This window comes from Solanum stenotomum, chromosome 10, assembly GCF_019186545.1.
Source record: "Solanum stenotomum isolate F172 chromosome 10, ASM1918654v1, whole genome shotgun sequence".
Taxonomy (NCBI): Eukaryota; Viridiplantae; Streptophyta; class Magnoliopsida; order Solanales; family Solanaceae; genus Solanum; species Solanum stenotomum.
In genome coordinates this window covers 13,078,051-13,105,962 of record NC_064291.1, presented here as the reverse complement: position 1 = coordinate 13,105,962, position 27,912 = coordinate 13,078,051, and the positions used below count along the sequence as shown (strand labels likewise).

General features: G+C 33.4%; 1 protein-coding gene and 1 long non-coding RNA gene across 8 annotated transcripts in view; both read right to left on the bottom strand.

Annotated features, from left to right (window-relative positions):
- Nucleotides 1-13,278: 13,278 nt before the first annotated feature.
- On the bottom strand, nucleotides 13,279-16,944 carry LOC125843344 (uncharacterized). 5 transcript variants are annotated; one of them, XR_007443966.1, is made up of 5 exons: nucleotides 16,384-16,944; nucleotides 16,206-16,240; nucleotides 15,735-15,804; nucleotides 13,979-14,121; nucleotides 13,279-13,624 (listed from the first exon to the last, which is right to left on the bottom strand). It is a non-coding gene; the product is annotated as an uncharacterized LOC125843344 (long non-coding RNA). The 5 variants fall into 5 exon arrangements; XR_007443969.1 differs by having other exon boundaries at nucleotides 13,979-14,055; nucleotides 16,384-16,943; XR_007443968.1 differs by lacking the exon at nucleotides 16,206-16,240 and having other exon boundaries at nucleotides 16,384-16,942.
- A 2,699-nt stretch (nucleotides 16,945-19,643) lies between these two features.
- The window catches only part of LOC125843341 (transcription factor TCP2-like), a 264,363-nt gene continuing 256,094 nt past the window's right edge, over nucleotides 19,644-27,912 (bottom strand). Inside the window, exons 1-3 of one of the 3 annotated variants that reach the window (XM_049522576.1) lie at nucleotides 25,815-26,139; nucleotides 24,365-25,617; nucleotides 19,644-19,905 (exon numbers count right to left, since the gene is read on the bottom strand). In XM_049522576.1, coding sequence (XP_049378533.1) covers nucleotides 24,384-25,617; nucleotides 25,815-25,858 — 1,278 coding nt within the window. In that variant the 5' untranslated portion in view covers nucleotides 25,859-26,139 and the 3' untranslated portion in view covers nucleotides 19,644-19,905; nucleotides 24,365-24,383. Of the gene's footprint in view, nucleotides 19,906-24,364; nucleotides 25,618-25,814; nucleotides 26,140-27,912 lie in introns of those variants that run through there. The other 2 variants (XM_049522578.1, XM_049522577.1) reach the window with 2 other exon arrangements.

Here is a 27,912-nt window from a genome sequence, read left to right as displayed (position 1 = left end):
AAGATACTCAACTCGAAGGTACTCAACTTAAGACACTTAAGGATAAAGCAATAGTAAAAGATGCAATATATATGGAAAGCTGTAAAACTATAGAAAGTAACTCAATGTATTGAAAAATACAACAATACTGAGTGTGTATATTAAACTACAATATAACTTTGTGGGAGTTTCTCTAACCGACAACCACCACTATGAGCCTAAGTGATGATACAACGTCTAGCCCACACTGCCAGAACTGCCCTATACTTTGCCGTCATATAGGACGCCTTAACTAAGTGGATCCACTAGTCTATGCTAAAAAGCACTAATAAGTCATCTAAAAAGTATGATCCTTTCTACCCATAATGGCTACATGGTTTATGGAGAATTGAGTTATTATGAACTCGCGTCCCCATATCGATACTCAATACTACTCCCAAAATATACTCAACTCGTATGTTTTAAAAACATAACTCTTTCTCTGGTTTGAGATAATTGCTCAAACTACCCTCTTAAAAGAGGTAACTGCTCTTGAAAACTCTTTCTCAAAAACATATCGAATAATATTTTAATATGATCATTGATGACTCAGGAAGTCATACTGCATAAAGATTAATGTATATCTAGATACCATTATGCTTAAACATTGATGACATACTCGATTGTCATACTAATCATGTTTTTGAAACTCTTCTCAAAACTCATCTTTTTCTTAAAAGAGGTAGTACTCAAACTGCTCAAAACTCTTTTGGAAATCTTAGTTTCCTCGCATCTTAAATGTAAAAACATTTATTCTTGGGAATACTTAGTTCGCATATATCATTTTAAATAAAATGAAGTCAACTCTACTCTTTCTCAACTCAGTGCTCAAGTCTTTAAAACAAGTTTTAAAACAGTTTGTAAAAAAACTTCTTAAAATAGGGTTCATGCCGAATAATGGACGTGAACGACTCAATTCAAAGTTTACAATAACTATGCATAGAACTCAATACTTGGAACTCAACAACTCCAGAACTCAAGGAGTCAATGATACTACTCATCTCAAAGGTACTCAACTAATGGAGTTCATGCGGAAGTTATGGGCATGAACAACTCGACTCAAAAGTCAAAATATCCATAAGGAACTCATGTATACGACCCTTCTCATTCTCATACTTACTCTAAAGTTAACTCAAATAGATAATGGATCTGAAAGGATTCACAATTGAACTTAAAAGCTTCCTTGAACTCTACTCTTAACTCTCTCTTGAATGTGAATTATGAATTCAAGAGTTATGGTTCATGATATGAAAGATCTCATGATGACAAAGTAGACTCGTAAATACATTATACTCACCCTCATACTCACTTTCTCGAGTCTTGAAGCAAGTTACTAGAAGTTTGAGAAGACTCCACAAAAGGACTCAAGGAACTTTCTTAGAATGTTCGAAAGAATTCTCAAAACTTAACTCTTAACTCTACCTTGATTTGAATATGAATTTAGGTTTATGAATGATTTCTAGGGGTTTAAAAGTAGCTTAGAGTGTTTAGAATCAAAGGGGAGTAAAGGTACCCTTTGAAAGAACTCAAACGGACGAAACGATGAAGAACAGGTAGGGGCAGGCGACCCTCGCACACTGAGTGGCGCGAGGCGCCAGCCCCTAAATTTCAGAGAAGTGGTTGGGGTGCTCTGGCAAGAGTGGGGCGCCAGGCCTCAACCCAGAAAACTTCGACGACTTTCTTTGTTTGTTTTCTCACCCTATCTCACCTAGAATCGAACGGTTTCTTCCCCAATCACTTGGATTTGATTACTTAACATAATTACACTCTACTCTACTAAAAAAAACACTCAAATCACTAAATTTCATCTCAAGAAATCAACAAAATCCCAATACAACAAGATTTAGAAAGAACTTCAACAACTACACCTATCAAAAACTCATCAAGAACTCTAATCTTTTAACTTCAAGAATGAAATTTCGCTGAAAATAACATGATTGGCGTGTTGGTGAACTAACCCAACACTATGGAAGCTTATATAGCTCTTAGGGATTAAACCCATGGCAAAAATCCGCAACAAAACGCAAGACTTTCGACGAACGCTTGGTCCTCTCCTTTTTTCTCTTTTTTTCTCTCAACTAAAACCCTAGGCGTATATTATAATTATAATACTGAAACTAATTGGATTAGACCTTTAAAACCTTACTAAAAGCAAATTAAATTTGATTTGATAAGGAAAAGACCCCTTACTATTTTTGGATAACTTTCCTTAACTGGATAGTCTGACTTCAAAATGGCATATCTCATTCATTCAAACTCAAAACTTAGCAAACTTGGTGGCATTGGAAAGATAATTCAAAGAACTATCATTAGCTATCTTGTATCCCACCTAAATCATTATGTACTGATAGTTATGACTGTTTGAAGTTGACCCAAAACTTATAACTTAAACATAACTTGCAAAATTTCAAATTTTGCTATTTCCAATTTAGTTCTTTTTGGAACTTCAGGTGATACGTCTAGTGACCTTAACACTTAAGATAATTTTTATTCCTTGGAAAAATCTCACTCACTACGAAGGATGGTTCGAGTCTTAGTTCAAAAATTTTCTGGGGTGTTACAGCTGGGAAAATTTGGCATTGCTAATCTTGAACTTTCGCGTGGTAGGGAGTTGAGGTGATGGTGATGATTTTGGGTATTGTTGTAATAAGACATGATTACTAACTGTTTGGTTGAGGTAGTTAGTAGATGAAGTGGAGGTATAGTATGGTTTATAAAGGTCGAAGTTGTTGTGATTTGGTCATTGTAGTCAGTACTTGATTGTACTGTAAGATTTTGTTGTCCTGTTTTCCTAATTTTGGGGAGTGTAAGATTTCTTATCATTGGTGTTGATTTGAAAGTGAAGTTGTAGTTGGAGATTTGATCATGCTCTAATTGGTCTTTATGTTCCAAATTGGTACTTGGATTTGTAGATGAATTACGCTCTAGTTTCATCTCAATTGGAATAGTGGAGGAATTGGTATTTGTGGATGGGAGGAAATTCTGAGGTTGAACCTAATTATTTCCCTTAGAGGAGGGATGTTGTTCACCTGTACTTCCTAGAGTGTTAGTAGATTTAGGAGTGGACATGGGTGAGTGAATATCTTGCATATGAGATAATTCTTTACTAGCAAAAATTTTAGAGGGAGACGTGGGTGTGGTAATTTCTTTCATATGAGATATTTCTTTGCTATTAAACATAGAGGTAAAATGGGCATCTATGTTAGTGTTATGTTCATCTTTGGAATTAAATTTGGTGACCAAATTTTTTACGTGGCTACTATTTTTACCTTGGGGTGATGAGGTGTTTTTACTCAACGATGTGTGCGTCTTTGATCCCCCAAAAAAGTCGATTTGGATTTTGGGGTTATTTTGGACTACGTAACTATTTCCTTCTGTCTGGATTATGTTTGTTGGATATTGTGAGCCATTTTTTTGTTGTAGGGAATAATCATTGGTTTGGCTTTTGATGTTGTCATTGAATAATTCTGATTGTTTGGCTGAATGGTCAGTATTCACATGGTGTGTTGTATTTAAGGTATCTATTTTTTGGTTCACAGGAAAGGGCAAATTTTTGGACTGATCCTGTGTAGAATTGATGCTAATGTTTTTCCTATGTTTTTTTGGGTATACCATAGTGGTCCATCCTCCATTTTCTTTCTCATTTGTAGGTTTATGAATAAGAGCATTGTTAGCTTTTGCTTGGGTAGAAGTAGAAGGGGTATCAGTTACATTTCGAGGAAAAGAATGTACTAAATGCCCAAGTACATAAGGGAGTGGATGGTTCGTAATGGATTTATTGCAGATGTGTTCCTATTAATACTTCTGTTGGCAGCGGTTTGGTGAGAGGTGCAAGAATGCATAGTCTAGCATATCTACCTCTAGTACTGTTCCTAGTGACTCTGTCTATTTTAGGATGGTACCTACTTGGTTGCATATATTTTAGAGTATACTAAGGTCGTAAAATTCAGTAAGAAGTTCAGGTAATCGGATCCAAATAGTAGAGAAGTTAATATGGTATTGAGTAGGATTGAACTTAGGTTCCCACTTACGCACTGAAATAAACAGTGATCCTATGAACAAGGCCCTTTGTGAAGAATTTTTTCAAAGTTTTCTAGTTGGGTATGTCTTATAAGGTAAAATTCCTCTCATAGATTAATAAGGTTGATTTTTTCCGAAGGTTGCCACAAGGCTTGTAATCTGTTTTGGAGGTATATGTATCCCACCTTCTTTCCTATTAGTTTTATATATGGGTCTCAAATGGGCGGGTTGGGTTGAAATTGAAGATATTAAAATGGGTTGAAATAGAAATCGGGTTGGGTCTTGACCCACCCAAGTTTATTTTGGGCTCAAATGTGTTGGGTTCAAATGGGATAAAAAAACGGGTTGGATCTTGACCCGCCCAATATGACCCGATTAATCTTAATAATTTTAACATAGTGATATTTAACTTTTGTAATCACAAATCAAATTTCAGCTCAAGATTTTATTTTTAAAAAGTAACAAATTGATAAATAAATCCTAAAAGATGTTGAATAGATAACAATTCATACCTTTAACATAGGAACATATCGTAGGAAAGAGTTTTAAAACAAGTTGAAATTGGAGATTGAATTGGGCTCAACTGAGAATTTCCTTAAAATGGATTAGGCTTGAATCGGTTGAAATTGAACCCAATTCAAATTATCTTGAGCCCAACCCTTAAAATTTTGGGCAGATTACCTATGTTTGGGTTCATTTTTGACACCCCTAGTTTTATAATTAGAGCGAATCTCCAAGGAGCATATAAACAAAGTTTATCAGTGTCATGCCCCGAGCCTACACCCTGGACGTGGCCGGCACTCAAGAACCATTACTGGCCCCAAGCGAACCCTTGGTCTGGCTTACCTACTCAGCGGAAGACTTAATTCAACAAAGACAAGTCTATGTAATAAACTGGAATGTTATAATGGAACATTCAACTTGACCATTAAGGCAAACTCAAGTCTTAACATAAGATAATGACAATGAAAAGACTAAAGAACTAACATCTGACTGTCTATGAAGCCTCTAAAACAACTGAGATGCATGTCGGGACAAACCCCACGACATTCTAATGAACTAATAAAATAATTGAAAGCAATAAAAAGGAGTCCTACGGAATGCAAGAAGGCTCACCAACTGACTCTGGAGTGCACACTGGATCAACAATGTGCTGGATGCTGATCCTAGTTACCTGTGTCTGCATCGTAATAATATATAGGCCAACTGGCATCAGTACACTGAATGTACAAGTATGCTAGTTGGAATGCTAAACACAACATAGGCTTGAAAGGAATCTGAAGAACTTACCTAGCTCAACTCGACTCAACATAACTGAACTCATTGCAATACAAAGCAGTTTAAAACAAGTGCAATATAAAAAAAAGTTGTTTAAAACATTATGTCAACTTTGTGTGTATGCAAAGATACATATAACTCTGAGATGTAAGTAAAATTATAAATAAACTGTGTATTTAAGAATACAATTACTTTTGTGGGAGTTTCTCTAACTGACAACCATCATGTAAGAGCTATTGTGATGATACATCGTTTTGCCTCACGCTGCCAGGGCCGTCATATACCTTGCCGAAGGTATAGAACCTGAACTACTAAGTGGATCCACTAGTCTATGCTAAAAAGCACTAAACTTTTGGCGAGAATCTTGAGGTCGCCGAAAGCACTCAGTGACTCACCGAAGGTATTCTTGATCACCCTTTGTCTGCGCCCCTGAACCCTTTTTGCACTGGAACTTTTGGCAGGCTAACCCAGTTCGCCAAAGCAATTCGGCAACTCGCAAACTGATTTGGCAAGTCTGTCTGTGCCTAATTCTCTGTGCATTTGTTTGGATATTTCCCAACTTCTCCTCGAGGTTTGCAGACATGACTAGATCAAAAGCTACTGAAAGAATAATACCAGCCCAAGAGAAGACAATGGGATTACGATAAATGAGGATGCAACTAATTCCAGAGGGAAAGCTACGAAATTTCCCAAACGGGTGGGAAAGGTAAGGGCAAGAAGTCCACTTCTACAAGGAAGACCACTATCAGAGATCCTAATGTTCCTACATGTGCCCGAGGATTCTGTGCAACTGTGCATGTCTTTTTGGAGGACTCGCACGTGACCGCCCCTAGTGGATCTGTCACTGTCTTCCTTCTGAGGTGATCCCGGGCACTGATGCTCAGAATCAGAGTGATGCATCGAGAACTGATGCCCAAATGGATAGAGCGACTGTGTAGACAGAACCCTCTCTTTATCTCCATCTCTGCCTTTCTTTATTTTGACTTGACAAATATTTTTTATTTGTGGTGGGGTGAGGCCCATCTTTTGTGACTCCGTTTTGTTTATATAATTGGGCTTTGCACTAAATTCGTGTTATACACTGCTGTTTGTGGAAGGTTTGAGCTTGTGGCTCCTTGCTTTTAATTGTATATGATTTTTGACCCTTTCGAAAAAAATTTGCCACCTCTTGTATGTTTTGAATGTGGTTGTTCTCTTGCAAATTTGAGTATCAGTTTTAATCAATATCGATGACTTGAATAGTGCTCATAATCGAACATAAATAAATGCGCGGCTATGACGAGGCCAATTAAAGTTACATAGACAATATGTGAATTATTTGCATCTCGTTGTGACTTGCCAATTATCAAATCGAGTCTCTTGTGATGAACATTGCACACTAGCGAAATTGTGGAGTCTTGTTTGACTTTGGTGTCAATGCCTTGTGTGACGAGCTTACCGTGAACCATGCATGATGACACCTAGAATTTTTCCCGTTGGTCCGGTTGACTAAGTGATGAAATTTCTTGAGATGATCTTAGGCAACTTTAAAGAGTGTGAACCAATTTGAAAGTATACATATTTTGTGGCTTACCTTGTGAGTGTGTGAACCTCTTTTGAGCACCCTTTGAACCTAAACCTTTTCTTGGAAGAAACTTGATAACATCGCCACCTTTTATTGACCCATTACCCATAATCCTCATGATCAATGGTTTGTTTGAATAACCAACTTAGGCCAAAAGGCCAAGTTGGGGGTGTGGGGAAAAGAGAAGGCAAATCAAGTAAATGCAAAGGAGTCCCTTATGCCCATGTTTTGAGAAAAATGGAACCCCTCCATATAAAAAAAAGAGAGAAAAAGAAGAAAAGATTGAAAAAGAAAAAGTCGTGAAATAAAGTTGTGGAAATACAAAGAAAGTGGGGTTCCCAATGGCTCATGGAAGATGAATAAGAGGTGATTTTTGAGCTTGAATGAAATTGATAAAGAAAAGGAAAGAAGGTGTTGTTCACATCACATTTCATGAGGATTTTTAGCCTATAGGCCTAAATGACCATACCATTACACTCAGCCTCATTACAAGCCTTGAAAAGACCTTTTTTTATCTTGAATGAGCTAAAGCAAAAATCGATTGGAAAATAAGGGCAAACCTATGGGTGAAATCATGCATTGTGTTTATCTTTTTGAGTGTAAGTGTTGATCTTGATTCCGGAACTTTAATTGATTGAACCATTGAGTGAATATGAAATCATTCTTTTTGTGAGGGCATTTGATTTCCTTTGTTGAGCTTGAACTTGCATTCGAAACAAGTATAGTGAGCTTGAGATTCTTTGATAATGAAGAGTCGCAACTTGAAACTTTGATTGCACAATTGATCCTTGCATGAGCAAGTTGAGACTTTTTGTGTGCATTCATGATTGAGTCTTGTGTAGCACTGTTTGAGACATCCTTTTTGAACTGTTGAACTTGAGTTTTACTTGAGGACAAGCAAAAGTTTAAGTTGGGGGTGTTGATGAGTCCACAATTTGGACTCATTTAGGAATTTATTTTAATGAATTTAGTGTCCTCAAAAGCATATTTTGTTTCAATAACTGATGTAAATCCTTGAGTTTCAGGTATTTGGAGTTAGAGACAAAGCATGGACACTATGGAGCAAAAAGAAACAAGGCAGATGAAAGAACGAAGAAATGAAGGCATGAGAATCGCCTAATGCATTAGGTGAGTCGCCAAATGGCCGTAACCTCGCCCAAAGCTCCAGTGTGCTGAGTCCTGAAGGAAAAGATCAAGTTGGCGATAAAAGGGAGCAGTCGGCGCGTCGCCGAACAGTTCCGCAAAGCAACACCTTATCGCCTAATGATAGATGTTGAAGGCAAAAGCTGAAAGGTGATGAACCAGACCAAAGGGCGAATCATCGAGTGCATAGGCGACCCCGACTAACTGCGGTGAGTGGTCCTTCGCAGCACAATTTTTTGAAAACTATAAATACCCATTTAATTTTGTAGCTTAGTATCAAGTTGTAGCGAATTATTACTGATTTTTAGAATATTTTCAATTTGAGTTCTTAGAGCTTTTGGGAGACATTGTTTTTGAGCTTTGGAGTGTTTGAAGGTTTTCATCCCCAAGAGATTGGAAGTGGGCATCGAAGAATCTTCATCTTAGACGTGTTTAAAGACATTATTTATCGTACCCAATTCTTGGGTGTGATTATGTGAATATGGGTTAAATTTACTATTGGGTATTTCTCATTGTTAGTCTATTTGTTGTTTATATGTGATTTCGTTTAGTTGTGTTTGAACTTAATGAGATTGTAGTTGCAAATATGATTTCATCTTAGTGTTTTTGGCCTGCTCGAGAGAGAGGTTTTAAAACTAAAACTACTAAATCGATAGCATGTGGTTATTGGGTCGTCGTGGGTTCAGCTCGAGAGAGTGAATCCTAGGATTTTTCCCACACATTCAGCTCGAGAGAGTGGATGGGCTAAGGCGAAGGCCATGCTAAATTGCTGCAACTCGGTGTTCGAGAGAAACCAAGTTGATTCGAGATATATTGTTCGAGAGAAAACTTACCCCTACTAAAGTCTAGCTTAGTTACAAATGTTCAGCAATTTACTATCAATAACATTTACCCAGTTGTTCATTTTGTCCAATATTCCTATCACATCCCAAGAATCCCATCTCCCCATCTTGCATCTTTATATTTTTTGCTATTTTTGGCTCATTAGCTGAATACAAACCCCCCATTGATAATTGACATTCGTGTCACTTCTTGATTTAGTATGTTTTTACTTGTAAATATTTATAGCTATGATTGACTAGAACATAATTTTACTTTTTTATTTAATTCTCGATTACTAACCGCTCCCTTGGGACTCGACCCCAACCCATTCGGTTGGGTTATATTACTACACGCGATCGTTGACACTTGATTGGAAGTTGTGTCTTTGATTACGTCAAACATTAACTACCCCCTTGCGCCATGCTACCCTGAAATTCTGAAATTATACTCACCTTTGTTCTTAGGTGCAGGTTTAGCTCTGAAATTCTGACTATTATACTCACATTTGTTCTTAGGTGCAGGTGCACTAGCAGATGACGGAGCAAATCCCTTCTGTTTCTATTGGAAGGATGACCGATTGACATTACTCTTCTGCTGCCCAGACTCGTTCCCTATCTTCGCTCTCTTGTTCTTAAACTCTTCCCTATCCCCCAGCTTCTCTTCCTCAACCTGCTGCACATATACCATTAACCTTGAGATATTCATGTGCATTGCACCCTTACCTTCCTTACTCGACAGACGAGCCAGTCCAGCAACAAACAAGCTCATTCTACTCCTCATGTCCGCAACTATTTCCGGAGCATAACGGGATAGTTGGGTGAACTTCAACCCATACTCATGAACACTCAAAGAATCTTGCTTAAGTGTGAGGAACTCCCGTACCTTAGCCTCTTTCAGTTCTCGGGGAAACAAACACCCCAAGAAAGCCTCCTCAAAACAAGCCCAACTCGCAGGTGGTGCATCCTCAGCTCTACCCTCTTTCAACTAATCAAACCAAGTCCTAGCGACATTCTTCAGTTGATATGCAACTAGTTCAACTCGCTCGATATCAGCAACATGCATGACCTCAAATACCTTCTTCAGTTCCTCAATAAAATTCTTCGGATCCTCAGTAGTGCTCGAACCCATGAAACTTGGAGGATTCATCTTCAAGAACTCTCGAATCCTAGAAGTATCAGCCATTTCCTGTCTAGCTCCTCTTTGTTGCCCAGCTTGGTTGGTCACAACTTGGCTTAACATCCGGATAGCCTCACGAAACTCATTGCACTTCAGGTGCATTTGGTAACTCTTGTTCCTCAACATTACGTCTAGCAGAACGACCTCTAACAATAATTCGTGAAGACATGATTATTTGAAAACACGCGCAAGCACGAATTAGAAGGAAGCTTTTCAGAGATCAAACTCCAACGCACGAAATGAGTGTGAAAGAAGCGAGAAAATTTCCTAAGTGTTGCAGCCCCCTAATTATAGATGTGGTGCGCTTCACACCGATAACTAGGACTCTACAGACACGGCTTCACAGACTCCCTAGGACTCTTGAACTCTGTGCTCTGATACCAAGTTTGTCACTTCCCAAGGGTGAAAGTTCAGAGCCCTCTTTGGTGCACGCTGGCTGGCTAATGCCCCACCCTTACACCAGGTGTTTGACGACTTTTCTTTCTCGTTTTTCATCTCTAAACCCTCTAAACTTCAATAGTTCTTTCCCCAAACACTTAGAATCATTTGTACCCTCAATATACATTAGATTCTACTCGAAAAACACAACTAACAACATGAATCAATCTCAAGAAACTCCAACAACACAACCCACAAGAATTCAAACGAATTTCATCAAGAACTCGAGGATTTACTTTCAAATCTAATAACTTCGCTGAAATTGAATCATGATTGGCGTGTGGGTGAACTAACTCAACGCTATGTGATCTCACATAGCTTATAGGGATCATCCCCGACGAAATCCACAAGCTAAACTCGACGATCTTGACAATTTTGCTTCTCTTCTCCTTTCTCCTCTTCTTTTCTCTTTTCTCCAAGACCTAGCGTATTTTGGTAAAAGCGTAAACTGATCTAATTCTGATTAGACCCTAACTTAATTACCAAAAATGAAATAAAATAATTGAGCAAGAAAAAGACCAAACTACCCTTTATAAATCTAGATTGGACTTTCCTTATTCCAACAACCGAACTTCCAAAGGGAATAACTCACTCATATGAACTCGAAATCACGAAAACTCAGCGGTGTTGAAAATATAATTCCAAGAGATTTCCTATCATATTTGGAAGTACCTCTAACTCATCCTGAGTTAGAAGTTATGGCCGTTTGAAGTTGGACAAAACTCAACTTATTCTAACTTAACAAAATTTCCAGATTTTCATTCTTTCTAAAAATGACTATTTTCAATTATTAGTTTCTTCCTAGTTATTTCAAATTGCAAGATGTTACAATTAGCTGATGTTATGGGGATAAAATTTGGATGATTTTGGGGGTTTTCCTGTTCGTCTTGGAAACAATGTTGTCTAGGCTTTGAGTAACATATTTAATGTTCGGGTCTTCCATATTTGATAATAGGGATTCAAGAAAACTTACTTTAGATCTAGGATTTGATGTTAGTTCTTCTTTCTGTGGTTTTGTACTTCGGTTTAGGAGATCCGCTTCATGCTCACTCGTTTCTTGATCATTGCTATCCATTGTTCTTCAAGTTGTTTTTTCTTCCAAATTTCTACCGAGAGGATTTTTTTTCACTCTGTTGGACGCATGAGTAGATCCCACATTCTTTTTTAATATATTTTATTTCTAGATAGATTTATAATTTATTTGATACCTGACATACATTTACTGAATAACTTTAAATAAAACTAATTTAATTTAATAATAATCTTAATTTTTTTATTAAAAAGAGCCACCCCACACCCCTTTAACACATCTTATTCACTCCATTTTACAAAATCTTTTGTTCTTCCTTTTGGTTCCACAGGTTCCACTATTTTTTCTTTTTCAATTTTTTTATAAAGAACAAACTGAATCTTCCTCAATTCCTAACAATCGTCTTTCTCCAGTCATCTTTTCCAATTGGACTTCTCAATTTCATATTACCTAGAATCCTTACCTGCCAAATTTCTTTGCCACAGTCCGTTGACATACCCTCGTTCCATATACTCCTTAATTCTTTCTTTCTAGCACCATTCCGCCATTATCAATATCATTGCGAAAAAAACATTAATTTAACAAAGAACCAGCCAATATAGAAAAAAGCAAAAGAATTAACTGATAAAGATTGTCATTAAAGTTGTAGAAGAGTATTTCATCAAAAATATAAAAATTAAAGAGATAAAGCAATAAAAACACACATAGTGGCAAACAATTGTTGACGTGTCTAAAGGTATAGGATTAAAGGGCCGGTAGGAAACACGATTTTGAGTCAACTGAGAGAAACCTTGATATTGATAACGTCTACGAGCTCGATTACATCTGCCTCCTCTCCCACAACCACAACACAAAGTGAATAAAATATGTATAAACTATGTTGTAGGTGTAATATCGGTAAGAATTTCATCTCACTTTAATTGTCATTCTTCATTCAATAACAATTCATATAAAGTGTCAAAAAAATATCCTCTTGATGTGATTCAAGCGATTTTGTGTAATGATGATAATAAGTAAGCTCTAATCCAACAAGAATAAATTCAACCAATTCATTGTTGAAAATAGGATATTACAAAGTAGTCAATCTGTCAAAAATTATCTTCACTTTTAATTTAAGGACTCAATACTTGCATTCTCTCTAATTATGTAACTAAGATTTTAACTCATGAATTTATGTCTTTGAACCTAAAGCTAGCATAAGCAACCACAAGTTTAGTTTAGGCTTTTCGAGTAGTTTCAACACCAACTAATTGGTGTAACATATTAAAGCAATGATCTAACTCAGGACAAAGGTGATTTTCTTTGACCCAAAAATTATACATGAAAATTATACATTGGATTGCATTGATTATAATCTAGAATGACTAACGGAATAACCTTATTACTTTCAATATGCTAATAAAGATCACAACACCTGACCGAAAATTCCTTTCAATAACAAGGAATTGAAGGATGTACTCAAAGGAGATGATGGACAAAGTATGGAGAGGACAAGGCAATAGGTAAGGAATTATGACTATTGGGAGATACTCCTAACATAGAGCATGTTTGGATTAGTTTAAAAGCTGGTCAAACCTACATTTTAAGTCATTTTTAGCTTTTGACAATGTTTGGTAAAGTTAAAAATAACTCAAAATAAGTCTAAAATAGCTTTAAAAAGTAGGACTCTCCCTACTATTTATTTTGACTTAAAAGTTATTTAAGTTTGAGAAATGATATTACTTTTGTACCCTCAATTCTTTTAGATAATTTCAAATTTACTTGTGTGAAATAAAAGAACCCTAAAATCTTCTCTTTCCCTCATATATATACTAGACTAGAAGGGCATGGCCCGAGCATGAGCCCAACACAACGTACAAAAGTTACTTTAGCATCATAGGTAAAAATATCTTAGACACAAGACACTCTTACTTTGATGATAACTACAAACTTGAGTACAAAATTATATAGTCCTATAATTTACCCCAAAGAGTTCAATTATCACAAAAACTCCAATAAGGACTGAGAGAGGGTGATACCCAATTGAAGCAGTTCATAGGATATTGTTGTTGGGCAATCCTCCAACACTTTTGTCATGATCCTTCTAGAACTCCATTAAGTGCATACATCTTTATTTTCAAGTTGAAAATAAACACCTACAATGAAAGACAGCGTGATAGTATTAGACCAGATCCATACATATGCTATGTTTTTTCAAAATTATTGAGGATGATTTAAAAAGTCACAACCAAATAGCTCTGATTTTCATAGAAACAGAGCAATAAGAGTGTTATGTGTTCTCCTAAACAATGAAAAATAAGATAATTTGTGATCTAAATAAGCCTCTTTCTTACTTAGAAATACATCAAGTTTCTCTTTCTGCATAAGGACATAGTGAATACATAAGAGTTGACAAAGTTATTATTTACTACAGATTCATAAATTATTAGCAAACTAAATATTAGAAACATATAATGCAGAACTCGAATGTAAGAACACATACTACATACCTCTCACTAAAAACATAATGTCACCGCCTTTTCATTTGTTGCACTCACAAACTTCAGTCATGGTCTCTGCAACTTGCCTAGCAACATCAGTCATATTCATGGATGGACATTTAACACTATCAAAGGCTTCAAATATCAATAATCTGAATATGTACCATTATACTCAATATTACTTATACTTAGTGGAAAGGAAATATCCAAAGTTTAGTTATATTTGGAAGTAAATAAATAAAATTGTAACCAAATATAGATATCTAGTGAGCTTAGAAAAAAAATCATTCAGAAAGAAGAATGGTCTTTACTTGAAAAGATCAAGACCATGCTAATTATGTTCCAGAAAGTATGAAATATATATGGGTAATTTATCATATCAGGCCATCCCAGTTGTGCAAAGACTAGTGCGTAATTACAGAAGGAAAATGAATCTCGAAGTCATAAATTAGTAGCATGCTTATTCATAAATGGTAATGCTGTCAGAAAAAAGAGTAAAATACTATCGAAGAGAATATATAGCTCCCATAGACTCTGCAGACAAAAATACAAGTGAGAGAATGATACAGAGCAAAAGAGGAAATTGGTTGAAAGGGATAACATAGAGAAACTTAATACCAAGAGTTGTGCATCACAAGAAGAAAATTTTAAGCCTTATACCCTGAAAAACACTTGAAAAATATCATTATTACATCTTGAAAATGTTTAACAATTTACCTATATTAACATTTCACTCTAAAATATATTACACATACGACTACCATTGACAATAAGCACACCAACAGTAGCTTAAGAACTTTTGGTCAACTGCGTTGAATTTAAAATTTAAAATTTTGCTTTTGATGTAATTAATAAGAAGCTCCACTCCAATCTGTATCATTAAAGAATTAGTGTCACACAACTATTTATAATGATATACTTCAATAATAAGATGTCATAACCATCATTTAGAATTTTCCAGGTGAGAAAAGTATCTACTCAAATGCTAAAATTTAAGAAATTAGGAGGGCCCTTAAGTTACAATTGCAAACAGTGAAGGGCCTCGACAGTTCGAGGTAATATAGGACTATAGAAGACACTGTGATGGAGATGAATCTCATCTTTGCTAAAGTATATTTGAAGAAAATTATAAGAGAAGATGAACTCTTTATAGAGTTTAAAACACTTACATTATCAAACTTATCAAAGAGCAAAAGAATGATATTCATTTTGATCTTGTTCCAACACCATACAAATCTTTCTTAGAAACTGTTTGAGCAATTTCACAGTTAATTTTTAGCGACATTTAATTAATGACAATAGCTTAATTACTGTCAGCTAAATATGTATTTTTAGTGGCAATTAATACTCTTTGTAAATGTCTCTAAAGCCTATAGCGACATTGGATTCAATAGCAATTAACTAATGCCGGTAAAATCTTTAACATTCTTTGTTAATATATATATTCATTGCCGCTAAAATTTATTTTTGTTATAGTATCTTTCAAGTATTGCATATTTTTCTTCAAATACATTTTAATATTCAGTGATTAAATCAATGCAAAGTGGAAAATATCCAAACCTAAGTTTCAGAGTGTATTGTACAAACTTTGAAACATTGTTTGGTGGGGAATATATAATTTTTTATCAAGTAAATGTTATACTTAAGGGGTAACATTTGTTAACTGACTAAGCCGTTGTCATTCTCTTAAATTAGAAATATAGAAAATTCTAAGAAACCTCAAATACAATTTTTGAGATTTACATACAGAAGAGAAGAAGATTACCAAGTGAAGACTCTCATACTATATAGTAGCCGGCAAGGTCATCAAAGCTTCCTTTTATGTTAGTGTCATTCTGTCCAGAAATCTCTTTACTGTTAAATATGATAATATGGGAGAAACCTTTCACTTAAAGAAATTATCTTTTAAAAGAAATTTGGGAGAAGCACATACTCCATAAACTTTTATGCAAAAAAAAGTAAAAGTTGCAAGACACTTGTAACATTTCATTCCTAGAGAGAGTAAAAAGATAAAATAAATACACACCATAAAAGAGAAAAAAAACATAAAAAGGATGGTGAAAGTCTTCTATATTATTAGTGATTTTTTGTAATAATATCCTCAAATTTTTTTAGCGTATCAACCATGGTGCTGCACAAAATCAAGTTAATGCGATAGAATTTTCTGACGTGTAAAAAGTCAGCTTCTATTGAATCTTTCTTGCAGCCAATTTTTTTATAAGGATAGTGTTCGTACCAATTTTTGTACACCTCTTGCAATCTTGTTATTTTCTATTTAAAGAAAAAGTTAAACAACAAGCCAAACGCCAAAAAAGAAAAATGAGTACTGATAAATATAGTAATACTCAAAGTTACATAGTTGACCAAAATAAAGAAAAATAATAGCCACAAAAAATAATTAATAATGCTAATACCTTGCCAGGTTTGTGGAAGATGATACTAATAGACAACATAGTAGCCCCACATCTTGAAGAATAGATCCAAAATCACCAAGATAAGATAAATTGATATTCTCCCAAAATATTTTTTTTACTCTGTTGATGATACATATTATCTTGCTGCAACCCGAAAACAAAAATTACCAGGGAAACTTTGAATTAAGTTAATTGAGGCATATTATCAAACAACCTAGATGCACAATTCACTTAATAATTCAAGGCATAGGCATTCTTGATATTTTACATTTTTGTACTCTAACTTTTGCACTAATTAATTGGCTATAAAAATTAAATTCATCAAAGAAACGCAATACATGTACAAATCAAGTAGTTAATAATATGCATGGAGAAATCTTAGCTAGAAATTATATCTAAAAGAGTAAATAATTAAGATACACATGCTAAATTGCGACTACTTTTAATTAGTGAATCTCAAAGAATTGAAGAGACCAGCAAGAAGAAAGTAGAAAGAATTAATTTAAGTAAACATCACAGAGGAAGAATTGGGATGCAGCTAGTACAATATTACCCATAGAATTGTACTACAGTATAAAGAAGGAAGAAGAAAGTGAAGTACAGAAGAAATTAAAAACTTACCCACATAAATTTGATGGGTTGTACCACTGAAGGAGAGAGAGTGATGTATCATATTGGGGTTATTTTGAGAAATACACATGGTTTGTCAAAATAAGAGTGTCAGTAAACGTGTCTTCATCTAAATAAATAGTACAATTCACGTAACATCTTGTACAATAAAATAGTGCAGTGTTCATTAGTAAAATTACCTATGTGCCCTTGTTCATCCTTTAGAAGTACCCTAGTAAAATTACATAATTGCCCTTGTTCGTCATTTAGAAGTGTCACTTCTAAATAAGGGTAATAATAATATATATATAGTCCCTCTTTACTATTCCTCTAATAAATAATTTGCGATGACGAAAAAATATGTGAATGATAGGCAAATATTTTTACTAATGAATGTAATTAAAAATACATCTTAAGTCTTTCATGTGATCGATTCAAATTATATATTTTAAAATAAGTTGCATATAAAATTAACTTAAATGATAAGTTTATATTGAAATTGAATTAACGGAAAAGGTCCTAAAATGCCCTTCAAGTATTTGAATTCGTACAAAATTAGCCTCAATTCATCTTTCGGCCCTAAAATACCACTAATGTCTACCTTTTGGCTCAAAAATACCCTCGATGTTAATCATTTGGCTCATATTTGTCCTTATTTTCAATAGCTCCTTTAAAGTAAAATTATTAAATATTTATTTATTATATTGCTTAATGTGTGATTGGTCCAAATTTAAACCCTTCTCAAATATATAATAAAAATGATATTTTTTTTAAAATATTTTTTTATAATACCTAATATGATTCATATTTTGACACGATACACTTGAAAATAATATTAAAAAAATAATTAATTTCATGATATCTTTCTTTTGACCTATTTTAAATCAATCCTCGATTTATTGTAACGTAACCCAACTCATAAATGGAGATCCAACTAAAATTCATACTCAAACTGATTGTCCATCTAAGAAATATTATTATTTTCATTAAATAAAATTTTCTATCAATTATTCAAATATCTTGTTCATTTTCTCTTTTATTCCTTTTTTAATCTCTTATTCTTAAAAAGGATATCCGAGACTCAAACTTGAAATAAACTCACATGTTTATGTTCTGGCTGAATGAGGGTGAGGATAAGAGAATTGATTTTTTTATTCTTTTATTTTGAGTTTTGGGTACACAAAAGAAAAATGTAATATTTGTACATATTTGCTTAATTAAGTCATCTTTTATTGAACTAATTATTTCTATATGAATGCATCGTTATGTTCCTCCTTTTTTCTCTCTTGTTTGTCATGAATTAAAAAAAAAAAATTTAAATGGTGGACAAGATCCAAATAGAAAAAAAGAAATGGAAGAGTAGATGCCTAACTTTTTTTTTTATTTACAAAATCAAGTCAATCATGTGGGCTTATATATTAAGTAATTTCAAATTATTTTAACGGAAAAAGGCCTAAAATGCCCTTAAACTATATGATTTTGATATAATGTTTCCCTCCATCCACCTAATGAGTATGATCGATTAGACATAAGAGTATTTTTGAACCAAAAGGTTAACGTCAAGGGTATTTGGGGGCCCAAAGGTGGATGAAGGATAGTTTTGTACCAATTCAAATTAGGCTCTTCTCCGTTGAATTAAATATAAATTAATTTTCTTTTAATTTTTTTTAGAAATAAAACTATAAAGTAATTAGTTTTTTTTATAATATTAATAACTTCAAAGGTATTTCAGTCATTTTGATAAATAAAAAATGTTTAACAACACTTACTTATCAAATACATGAACAACTTTTTTTCAACTATAACACTTTTATTCAAACAAATAACTACTTATTTTAAAAATAAATTTCAACACTTTAAAAAATTAATTTTTTAAAATTATTTTTTTAGCCAATCCAAACAACATAAGAGAGGAGTTGCTTACCATTGTTGAAGTTGTATGCTTGGAAGTTTTGTGAGTTGTTTTAGCTTCTTAAGGCTCCGACACCATGTAAAACAATTTCTTAATATGTCGATATGTGATGCACTATACATAGCGTCTAACTTAGAGTCCTACAAAAGTCCAATAACAAAGTCAACACAAAGTAGGAAGATATAATACATAAACATAATCATTAACTTGACGTCATCTAATAACTATGATTTTTAGTTTTGGATGTACACAAGTAGACAATTAAATTTGTATAAAATTGAACAAATAGACATATTCACCCTGCAGGACAATTTTGTGTCTTACGTGGCATCGAAGAAGTATTATGTCATGTAAGACACGTGTGTCTATTTGTTTAATTTTATACAAATTTAAGTGTCTACTTGTATTCACTAAAAGTTGAAGGGCATAGTTATCAGCTGAAACCAAATTAAAAATCATGTTTATATATTATGTCAACTAGGAAATATCATCCATTAGCTTTTATCTAGCTTGCATCCATCATCATCAATTAACTTTTATCTAGACTCTACATATGTGCTAAAAATTAACTACATCAGTAAGTGTTTGACTATAATTACAACTGTTATTGTATGTTAACTCAAAATCGATATAGAAACTCATAAACATCAAATTATGAATATGTATGCGGGGACATTTCAAGTTTGGTAAAATCCATCTAACATGATGTCCTCCTCAAGCAATGGTTAGTGCAGAATCATAAAATTCATATGAGGGCAAATTCTTCAATACAAATGAGATGTCACAAAACACACTCAAACTTGCTGAGTTTCGAACCTGTGCGCCAACTGAAGTCGGGCCAGAAGAAGCAAACAAAGGGATTTCTCCCATAGAAATAAGATAGTACTCGAAATGAATAACGCAGAATGAGGAATTAAGAAGCATATAATATATAAGCTTGTTGCAGAGGAAATCATTAGCTTCCTTTTGGGACTCCAGAGGCTGCTTCCATCTTCAATTGCCTGAATCAATTATGGGTGACAAATATCAGGTTGGTTAGCAGTAAAAAACAGGTTTTCAGAAACGAAATTTGAATATGTAAACAAACTTCGACTCATTATCTGAAGATAAATATGAATTTTAACAATGATGCACAAGAAATTGGTTTTGACTTGCACACTTCACTAGAAACATGTATGGATACAATTTTTATTTTTATTTAGCATAGTCATTAGTCAAGCCAAAAGGAATGGATGGATTCAGTTGAACTTGCAGAATGTGCTCATGATGTATCTTTTATGATTCACCAATATTTATCTTTCTCTAACAATTGGAAAAATTTCTGCGAGTTGAAAAGAAAGGTGATATGTAACAATATACATTACTCGCAGAGTACTATAAAGGCATCACTTTTTTTTTACAGTAATAACCAAGAACAAGTAGCACACGGTTCAAAACAAGATGGATATATAATGGGTCAGTCCTATCTTTCTTCAATTGATTATCAGATTTAGTTTCGCATACCGTATTGCTCGTACCTCTGACCTAAGTAACAAATCATTCAATCTTTGTCACTTGAACTAAGAACATGACAACATCCCGAATAGTGCAACAATTAGCAACTCATGAATGTTCTATAAGTTGCTCTCCAAAAATGTTGCCGCATTCGTGTCGGATCCGTTAAAAACACACAAATTTTGGAGAATCTGACACGCACCCGTCGACATTTTTGAAGAGTCCCATGATCATTAGTTGGAAAATGCTAGCTAGCATGTGTTGGCAAATAATAATCCCATGCAGGAATAATATTCATGATAAATACTCTAATAAGAGCAAGCTAAGATAATAATCACACAGTATTTTTAACGTTGAGAATATAATACTTGAGAGAAGAGCAATACATATCATTATAATTGAAAATTTAACACGCTTGCTAGTCCCTACATACTACTCAAGAAATAATTCACTTTTTTTAACAAACCTTACTTAAAACTTATGTTGCTAGTAGTCTACAGTAATGTCGGGAGATAGGTTAGATCCTTCAAAATTAGTACTCCCTCTTCCATTTTATATGGTACTCTTTTTTTTTAATCCGTCCCAAAAAGAAATTTACTTTATTATAATTAGAAATAATTTAATTTTAAAATTCTCCTTTTACTCCTAATGAGATGATTTACAACTACACAAATATTTAAGGATTGTTTTGAATGACAAATTTCAAGTCTTCATTTTTTTCTTAAACAACGTGTCAAGTTAAATAATGTCACATAAAATGAAACAGTGCGTATCATTTTGAAGAATCCAACACAAATGTTATAATATTTTTTTAAAAATCAAGCAACATAGCTTAAAATCTCCTGCACTTTCTTAGACTTGGTGTTTATGAATTTGAAATGAGAAATGAATACAAAGTAACCAATCAAATGTTGGGTTGGCCAACAAAATGAACGGAAACAAGATTTATTTGTTCCATGCCCTCCTTGACCTTATTTATCATATACTGTAAAGTGCAAATAAAAGTGTAATGGGTTCCATCACAAGGACTTGACCCAATATTAAAACACTTCAATAGCTAGACTAGCCATAGACACTTGATGCTCATACTTAATGATATCCAAGGAAAAGAGCAAAAGGCAAAATAAATTAAAGGAGGTAATTAAGATTTCAATAGAATTCCATATTTTGGTTGTAAAATGAAAAATGGCAAGGAAAGAAGCAAAAGAATGTCTACACATATTTAAAAAACAACTAATGGAGATTTTTACGAACTATTTGCTTTCAAATTTATCTATTATTTCAAACTTGAAATATGAAATTTAGAAGTCTGAAAATCAAATTCTAAAAGTATCAAAATGTTTTTTTTTATAAAAAAAAATCAATAATGTTGTATTCTTCAACATTAAGGAATGTTGGTCACTTCCAAAAATTACAAAGATAGTAAAGGTTAAACTTTAAGTTTTCCAAAGCACCAAAGAAATCTATCAGTTCATCCTCTATGCAGTTTTCTTTGCACCAAGAAAATAAAGACACTAAACAGTTTCATTTCACATCGTGTATGAACTTGATTTTATCTTCAAAACATCTTTCATTTTTTTTTAGCTTAACTTTAAATACTATTTTTTTCAAATATCAATCGATTCATGTCCAAACGGTTGCCACATATTATTCTTGCATGTCACTAGATTAGTATTACAATGTTTCCCTAGTTAGCTTAGATCATTGTTTATGAATAACTAGCTATATCTACTCTCCTACCATCCATTAAGCTCTGTCCCTTAATTATATTAAACAAAAGACACAAATATTGAGATATTCCATTGCCTCAATAATGTAATCATTTTTTATAAGAAACAATTGTATGTTGTAATTAGTTATTTCAACTTTTCATTTATAAGTGAATTTAATTGGACATTTTAGCAACAGTAATAACTATACATAAGTTTCAAATAAGTTGAGGCCCTTAATAAATCCTCACTAATTAATATTTCATCATTTAAAATTATGTCAAGCCAACATTATAAATAATTTATTGGAATTATACCTTACCTACATCTTTTTTTCTCTATTTATGATATCTCATCCAATAAACATTTAATGTTTTACTCTGTAATGACCAAAATCCAGACTTTGATGCCGTTTTACAATAATATCATATGTTTAGTGTGATGTTGTAATACTTTATTTCATTTCATATGACATTATTATATTTTAGACTGTTCCAACAAAGAATAGCATCTTTCTATGTCTAAAAACTCCTTTAACTTCAATTTTACCTCTAATAAAGACATGCTTTTATATACTTATATAAATATCATTTTTGTCAAAAACAAATAAATATAAATATCATATCACTTATAAATCTACGTTGCTTTAACTCTTCAAAAATATCGATGGTTGCATATCGGATTCTTCAAAAATAGTGTATTATTAAAGAATCTAACATGGTATAACAATATTTTTGAAAAGTCTAAGCAACTTAGCTTAAGTCTTTTGGTATGTAATATTTATTTTCTTTCCCTTTTTCAGAAAGAATTAAAATATTTGTTTTATATATATATATTTCAAATGCAATCAAATACTCGTATAATACACAAAAACAGTTCTTACAGTCTTATAGAGTTAATACGTTAAAACAATTCTTACTGTCTTACCAGCCAGCTATTATAGTTTTCTCTGCAAAAGGGCTGCCATAAATTTATCTTACTACATGCTCCGTTTGTCTATTTTTATTTGTTTACTATACTAAAAATATCTATATATACTCTTATTGATTCAATTAATATTTACATCCACTCTTATCTATTCAATTTAGAAAATTAAGAGATAATTTATCAGTTAACTTCTAATCTATCCTTGGTATTAACTGTATTTCCAAAATATTGAATTTATTATACACAAATAATGATATAGAAAATTTGTCATTTTATTTGTTATTTCTTGAGGAGTGTGCTAAGTCAATATTAGACAAATAAACAAAAAAAAAAGAGTAATATATAGGGCCTACTCATTCAAGGCTATGAGTTCGTGGTTAACAAAATGAGTTGAAAACTATGAGTCTGTTTGGATTGATTTAGAAAAATTAGTTTTTAAGTAATAAATAAATAAAAAAGTCAAACTTAATTGGTTTTCAACTTATTTCAAGTGATTTTCAACTTATTTAAAGTTATTTTTGACATATTTTAAGTTATTTCTATATTTGTCAAACACTTGAAAAAATAAAAAAAATGGACTTAAAAATAGGTTTGAGTAAGCCAATCCAAACACCCTCTATGTGTTTACAGGTTCGAATTTACAAGTCTTGATAGATAGAATTACAAGTTATCTATAAGTTATTTGTGCTAGTGGGAGGTAGCTGAAACCCCACTTTTTAGTTGTCAATTAAAACCATGTGAACTTTGACCAAAATTTTAAAATGTATTTTTCATCCTAAAATAGGAAAAGAATTAGTACAAACTATAATATAAATAATTTTTTGAAAATATTGAGTTGATTTAATGAATATAACTTAGAGTAGATTTTATTTGACCTAGCTAAAAATGGAGAAGCCCCAACCCTAGTCAGGAAGAGAAAGAGCGCCGTTGAAGTGACAAGTGTTGGGTGTTTATCCACTAAACTAAAAAGACAAACACAAATTAAATAGGGATTTAAAAAAGTAGTATCTAGTTTTATAGACTACTACTATAACCCCTCCACCATTGTTAAAGTGCCCTTTTCAGCCCAGCCAATTAACACCTGTCCATGGCTACAAACATGCTAAGCAACAAGGAAACCAAACAAACAGACAACTCCATTCCCAGGGAACCGTGCACCTTATCATAAAAAAACAAATAAACACATGCCCCAATTGTAACTTTTTATGAAACCAAGAAATCTATAAACCTACTAAACAACACATTTAGTAAGTAATAAAAATGGAGTCTTTTTTAGAAGGTAAAAATTGGGTTATATGTAGAATGTGAGTTAAAAGAATTGAAAATTTACCATGGAAGTTGATGTTAGTTTAGTTCTTTCCTTTTCCTTTCTGATCTGAATGTCCGTGGCCGTGGTCATACCCATTTCCATAGAAGAGATGTAAACGAGCATCATATTCAGTTGTGGGACCAAGATATGATCCGTCTGTGGGAGAAAACCTCTGGTAATGAGGCAAAGTAGAGGAAGAATTGGACTGAAGGGTCCCCCTATTGAAACCAGATGTTGAAGAAATGCTGAAGTTCAAATTGTACTCGTTATTAGTATTAGTATTACTGGAGGTAACGCCCGGGACTAGGTTGTCACCGCCAAATGGGAAATGCTGCAGCTCCGGTCGATGCTCACCCATAATACTAAACATTGGTGAAGACACTGGTCTTAATGGCTGTAGAGGATTTCCCAAGTAAATTTGGCCACTAGAGTTGTCTATTCCACGAGTAGCTGATGGGCCTAATAATCCTGAGGTAAAATACTCCAACGGATTTGTAGACCATTGCCTTGGTGTGTTTTGGTGAATGTTGCCATTAGGACTTGTGTTGCTGTTGTTGTTATCGCTCATACCACCGGTCAATAGCTCAGTGAAAGACGAGCTAGGGTGCATGTTTTGGTGGTGTTGAGCAACAATACAAGACTTGTTTTCTTTTTCCTTTTCTTTCTCTGTGGCCCTTTCCTTTGCTCGCTCCCGTGCCTTGAGCCGACTACCAGATCTGGAAAGTGACAAACCAGAACCTTTACTAGTCTCAGAATTGCTACAACAAGGTTGTTGCTGCTGATTGTAATTAAGATCATCATCCATTTCCACATCAGCTGAATCAAAACCCGGCTCACTTGACCTTTTCTCATCACTGAGCTGCAGTGTATCTGGAAATGCCTCAAGAGGTGGAAGCTCAGCAATAGAAGGAGCGGCCGCTTTTAGCAGCCATTCGACAGCCTTGCTGGGCTGATCACAGCCTAGACGGTCTTGCAAGTCATAGAACTGTATAGCAGTATTGACAGAAAGACGAACACGTCTATCTCTTAACCCCTTTGAAGTCAATACTTTACTATGCCTATCTTTCCCTCCAGATGCACGAGAAACTCTAACAATTCTTGATGAAGGCCGACCATAAAATTTTACAATCCCACCAAGTCCACTACTCTTTTTGACTTCTCCTACATCATCTACATCATATTTTTGGTACTGCTCATCCTCCTTGTTGCTCATTCTTGGAAACTTGCACTCATCAGTTTGAATCTCCTCCATCTCCATACTACAACTTTCATACCTTTCTCAAACAAACAAAAAAAATAAATCAAAATCAAGAAAACACACACCTTTCAAAATTTATTGGTTTACCCAAATTTTCTTGAGTTCAAAAGGGTATACTATTTTTTTCCTATGTGGATTTGGGACTTGAATTAGGGTTCCAAGATGGAGAAAAAAAATACAAGTAGATAAAACTATGAGCTGGTGTGGGGGTACCTTCTTGGGCATGGAGGGCTGTAGATGTCCTTTGCATTAATCATGATTACACACTACTTAAAAGACTTTTATAATGATAAATCCATATGAGTACACACATGTAAAGAGAAGTCAAAAAAAAAAAAAGTGTGTTTTGAGGTCTGATATATCACATTCAACTACAGATAGGGCTTGTTCAAATGTCAGAAGTAGAGAGAAAAGAAGGCTTCTTTTTGCAGTGCTTTCAAAAACAAAGGCCTGTGTCATCTCAGCATCACAGCCCTGTTACACTGTAGGAAAACAGTCAAAACCATAGCCACAAAAAATCAACAAGCACACAAAATTAATTTATTTTTTTTAAAAAAAAAGAAAAGGAAGAAGCATCAAATGCTCTAGCTTTTCATAGGGCTTTAGATATAAACTTTTGGACAGATGGGGTTTATGAGTAAAAGCTAAATAATTAGGTAGCTAATCTAAGAAGAAGAAAAAGAAAAGTCTTTGAAGGATCGAGTGGAGAGCCTTTTTTGTGTGTGTAATTAAAGAATGACAATTTTGTTATTGCTATTCTCAAAAAGAGAGAAGATAACTACACAACCAAAAAGAAATAAAATAAAGAATGATAATTTTATTTAATTAAAAAAATAAACTATTTCCAGTGGGAGTTAAATTCCATTAATAAAATAGATGATTAAATGTTGTTGTTTTGGTGTTTGTGTCTGTATACAACACCAACAATACAATATATTCATTTACCATTTGTTGTTTCTTGAATAGAAAACATGAAATCTAGACAACTGTTGGATCTGAGAGTTTTGTACTCCTTCAAGGGTAGATCAGCTCCTTGTTTCACATAAAATCAAATTATGGATAAAAATCCTTTCTTTTATCTTCAAATCAGCAAAATATCTTCAATAATTAGCTAAAATGGCATTGGAGAAAAAAACAAATTTTCCAAGATAAAGAATTGTTGTAGCATCTTGAATACATTCAACAAGTGCTTCTTTCTTACCTATAATTTACAAAAAACCAAAAATGTGAAAAAGGGCAACTCTAAGGAGCAGCTAAGTTCAAAGTTGAAGAATATTACCCAAATCTCTGCTTCCTTATATCACAACTTTGAAAACTCCAAAGCCATAATCAGCAAATCCAAACCAGAAAATTTTAAATATATGATAAATGCTCTTCAACCCTCATTTTTAGACCAAAAAAAGCAACTGTAAGTCCCCATGATGAAAACCTCCAACTTATCCTTTAATTTTTGTGAAAATGGAAAATCTTACTTTCTTGTTTTTCAGATATTTTGGTACCTAAAAATAAAAAAGTAAAGAGAGAGAGAGTAAAGTAAAATCCCTAAGGTCATGAACATTCGAGCATATCACCAGGCTTATCGTGTAAGTACAGACACAGTGCCGTTTTACTCTTTTCCACTTTTTTTTTAAAAAAAAATAATGCCATGCCAAGATATTTTTCCTATTTAGTTGCCCTCTTTATTTTTTGGGAAAAGGTTCAAAAATGTCCATAACCTATTGAAAATAGTTCAAAAATGTCCTTTTTTTATTTATTGATTTAAAAATATCCTTAACATTTTTTTTAGGTTCAAAAATGCTCACTAATTAGCAGACATATGACATGAAATTTAACCAAACAAATGACAATTTTATATTGGTCCACATCATTATATGACTCATCTTTAGTTTGCAAAACAAAGTTAATAATGATCCCTTCGATTGTATTTTACCCGCTCAACAAACAACAAAACAAAAAAAAAAAAATCAAAAAAGATTAAAAAAAAATTGAGATAAATGTCAAAAACACACCTAAACTATCTCTTTTTTTTTTAGTTTCATACATAAACTATTGAGAGTGTGAGTTTCATACCTAAACTATCATTTTTTTTAGTTAGAGAAACACGCATCAGTGGTGTGTGTAATGTACTCACTCTCTCTTTTATTTGAAAAAACCTTGACACATGGCATTCCACATGGATAAGATATTCTACCTTGACAAAAATTAAATAATAAATTATTAATATTAATTAAAAAATTAAAGATTAAAGTATTACTATACATAAAAAATAATTAAATGATTTCGTTTACCCCACTCCATCACCTCCTCCACG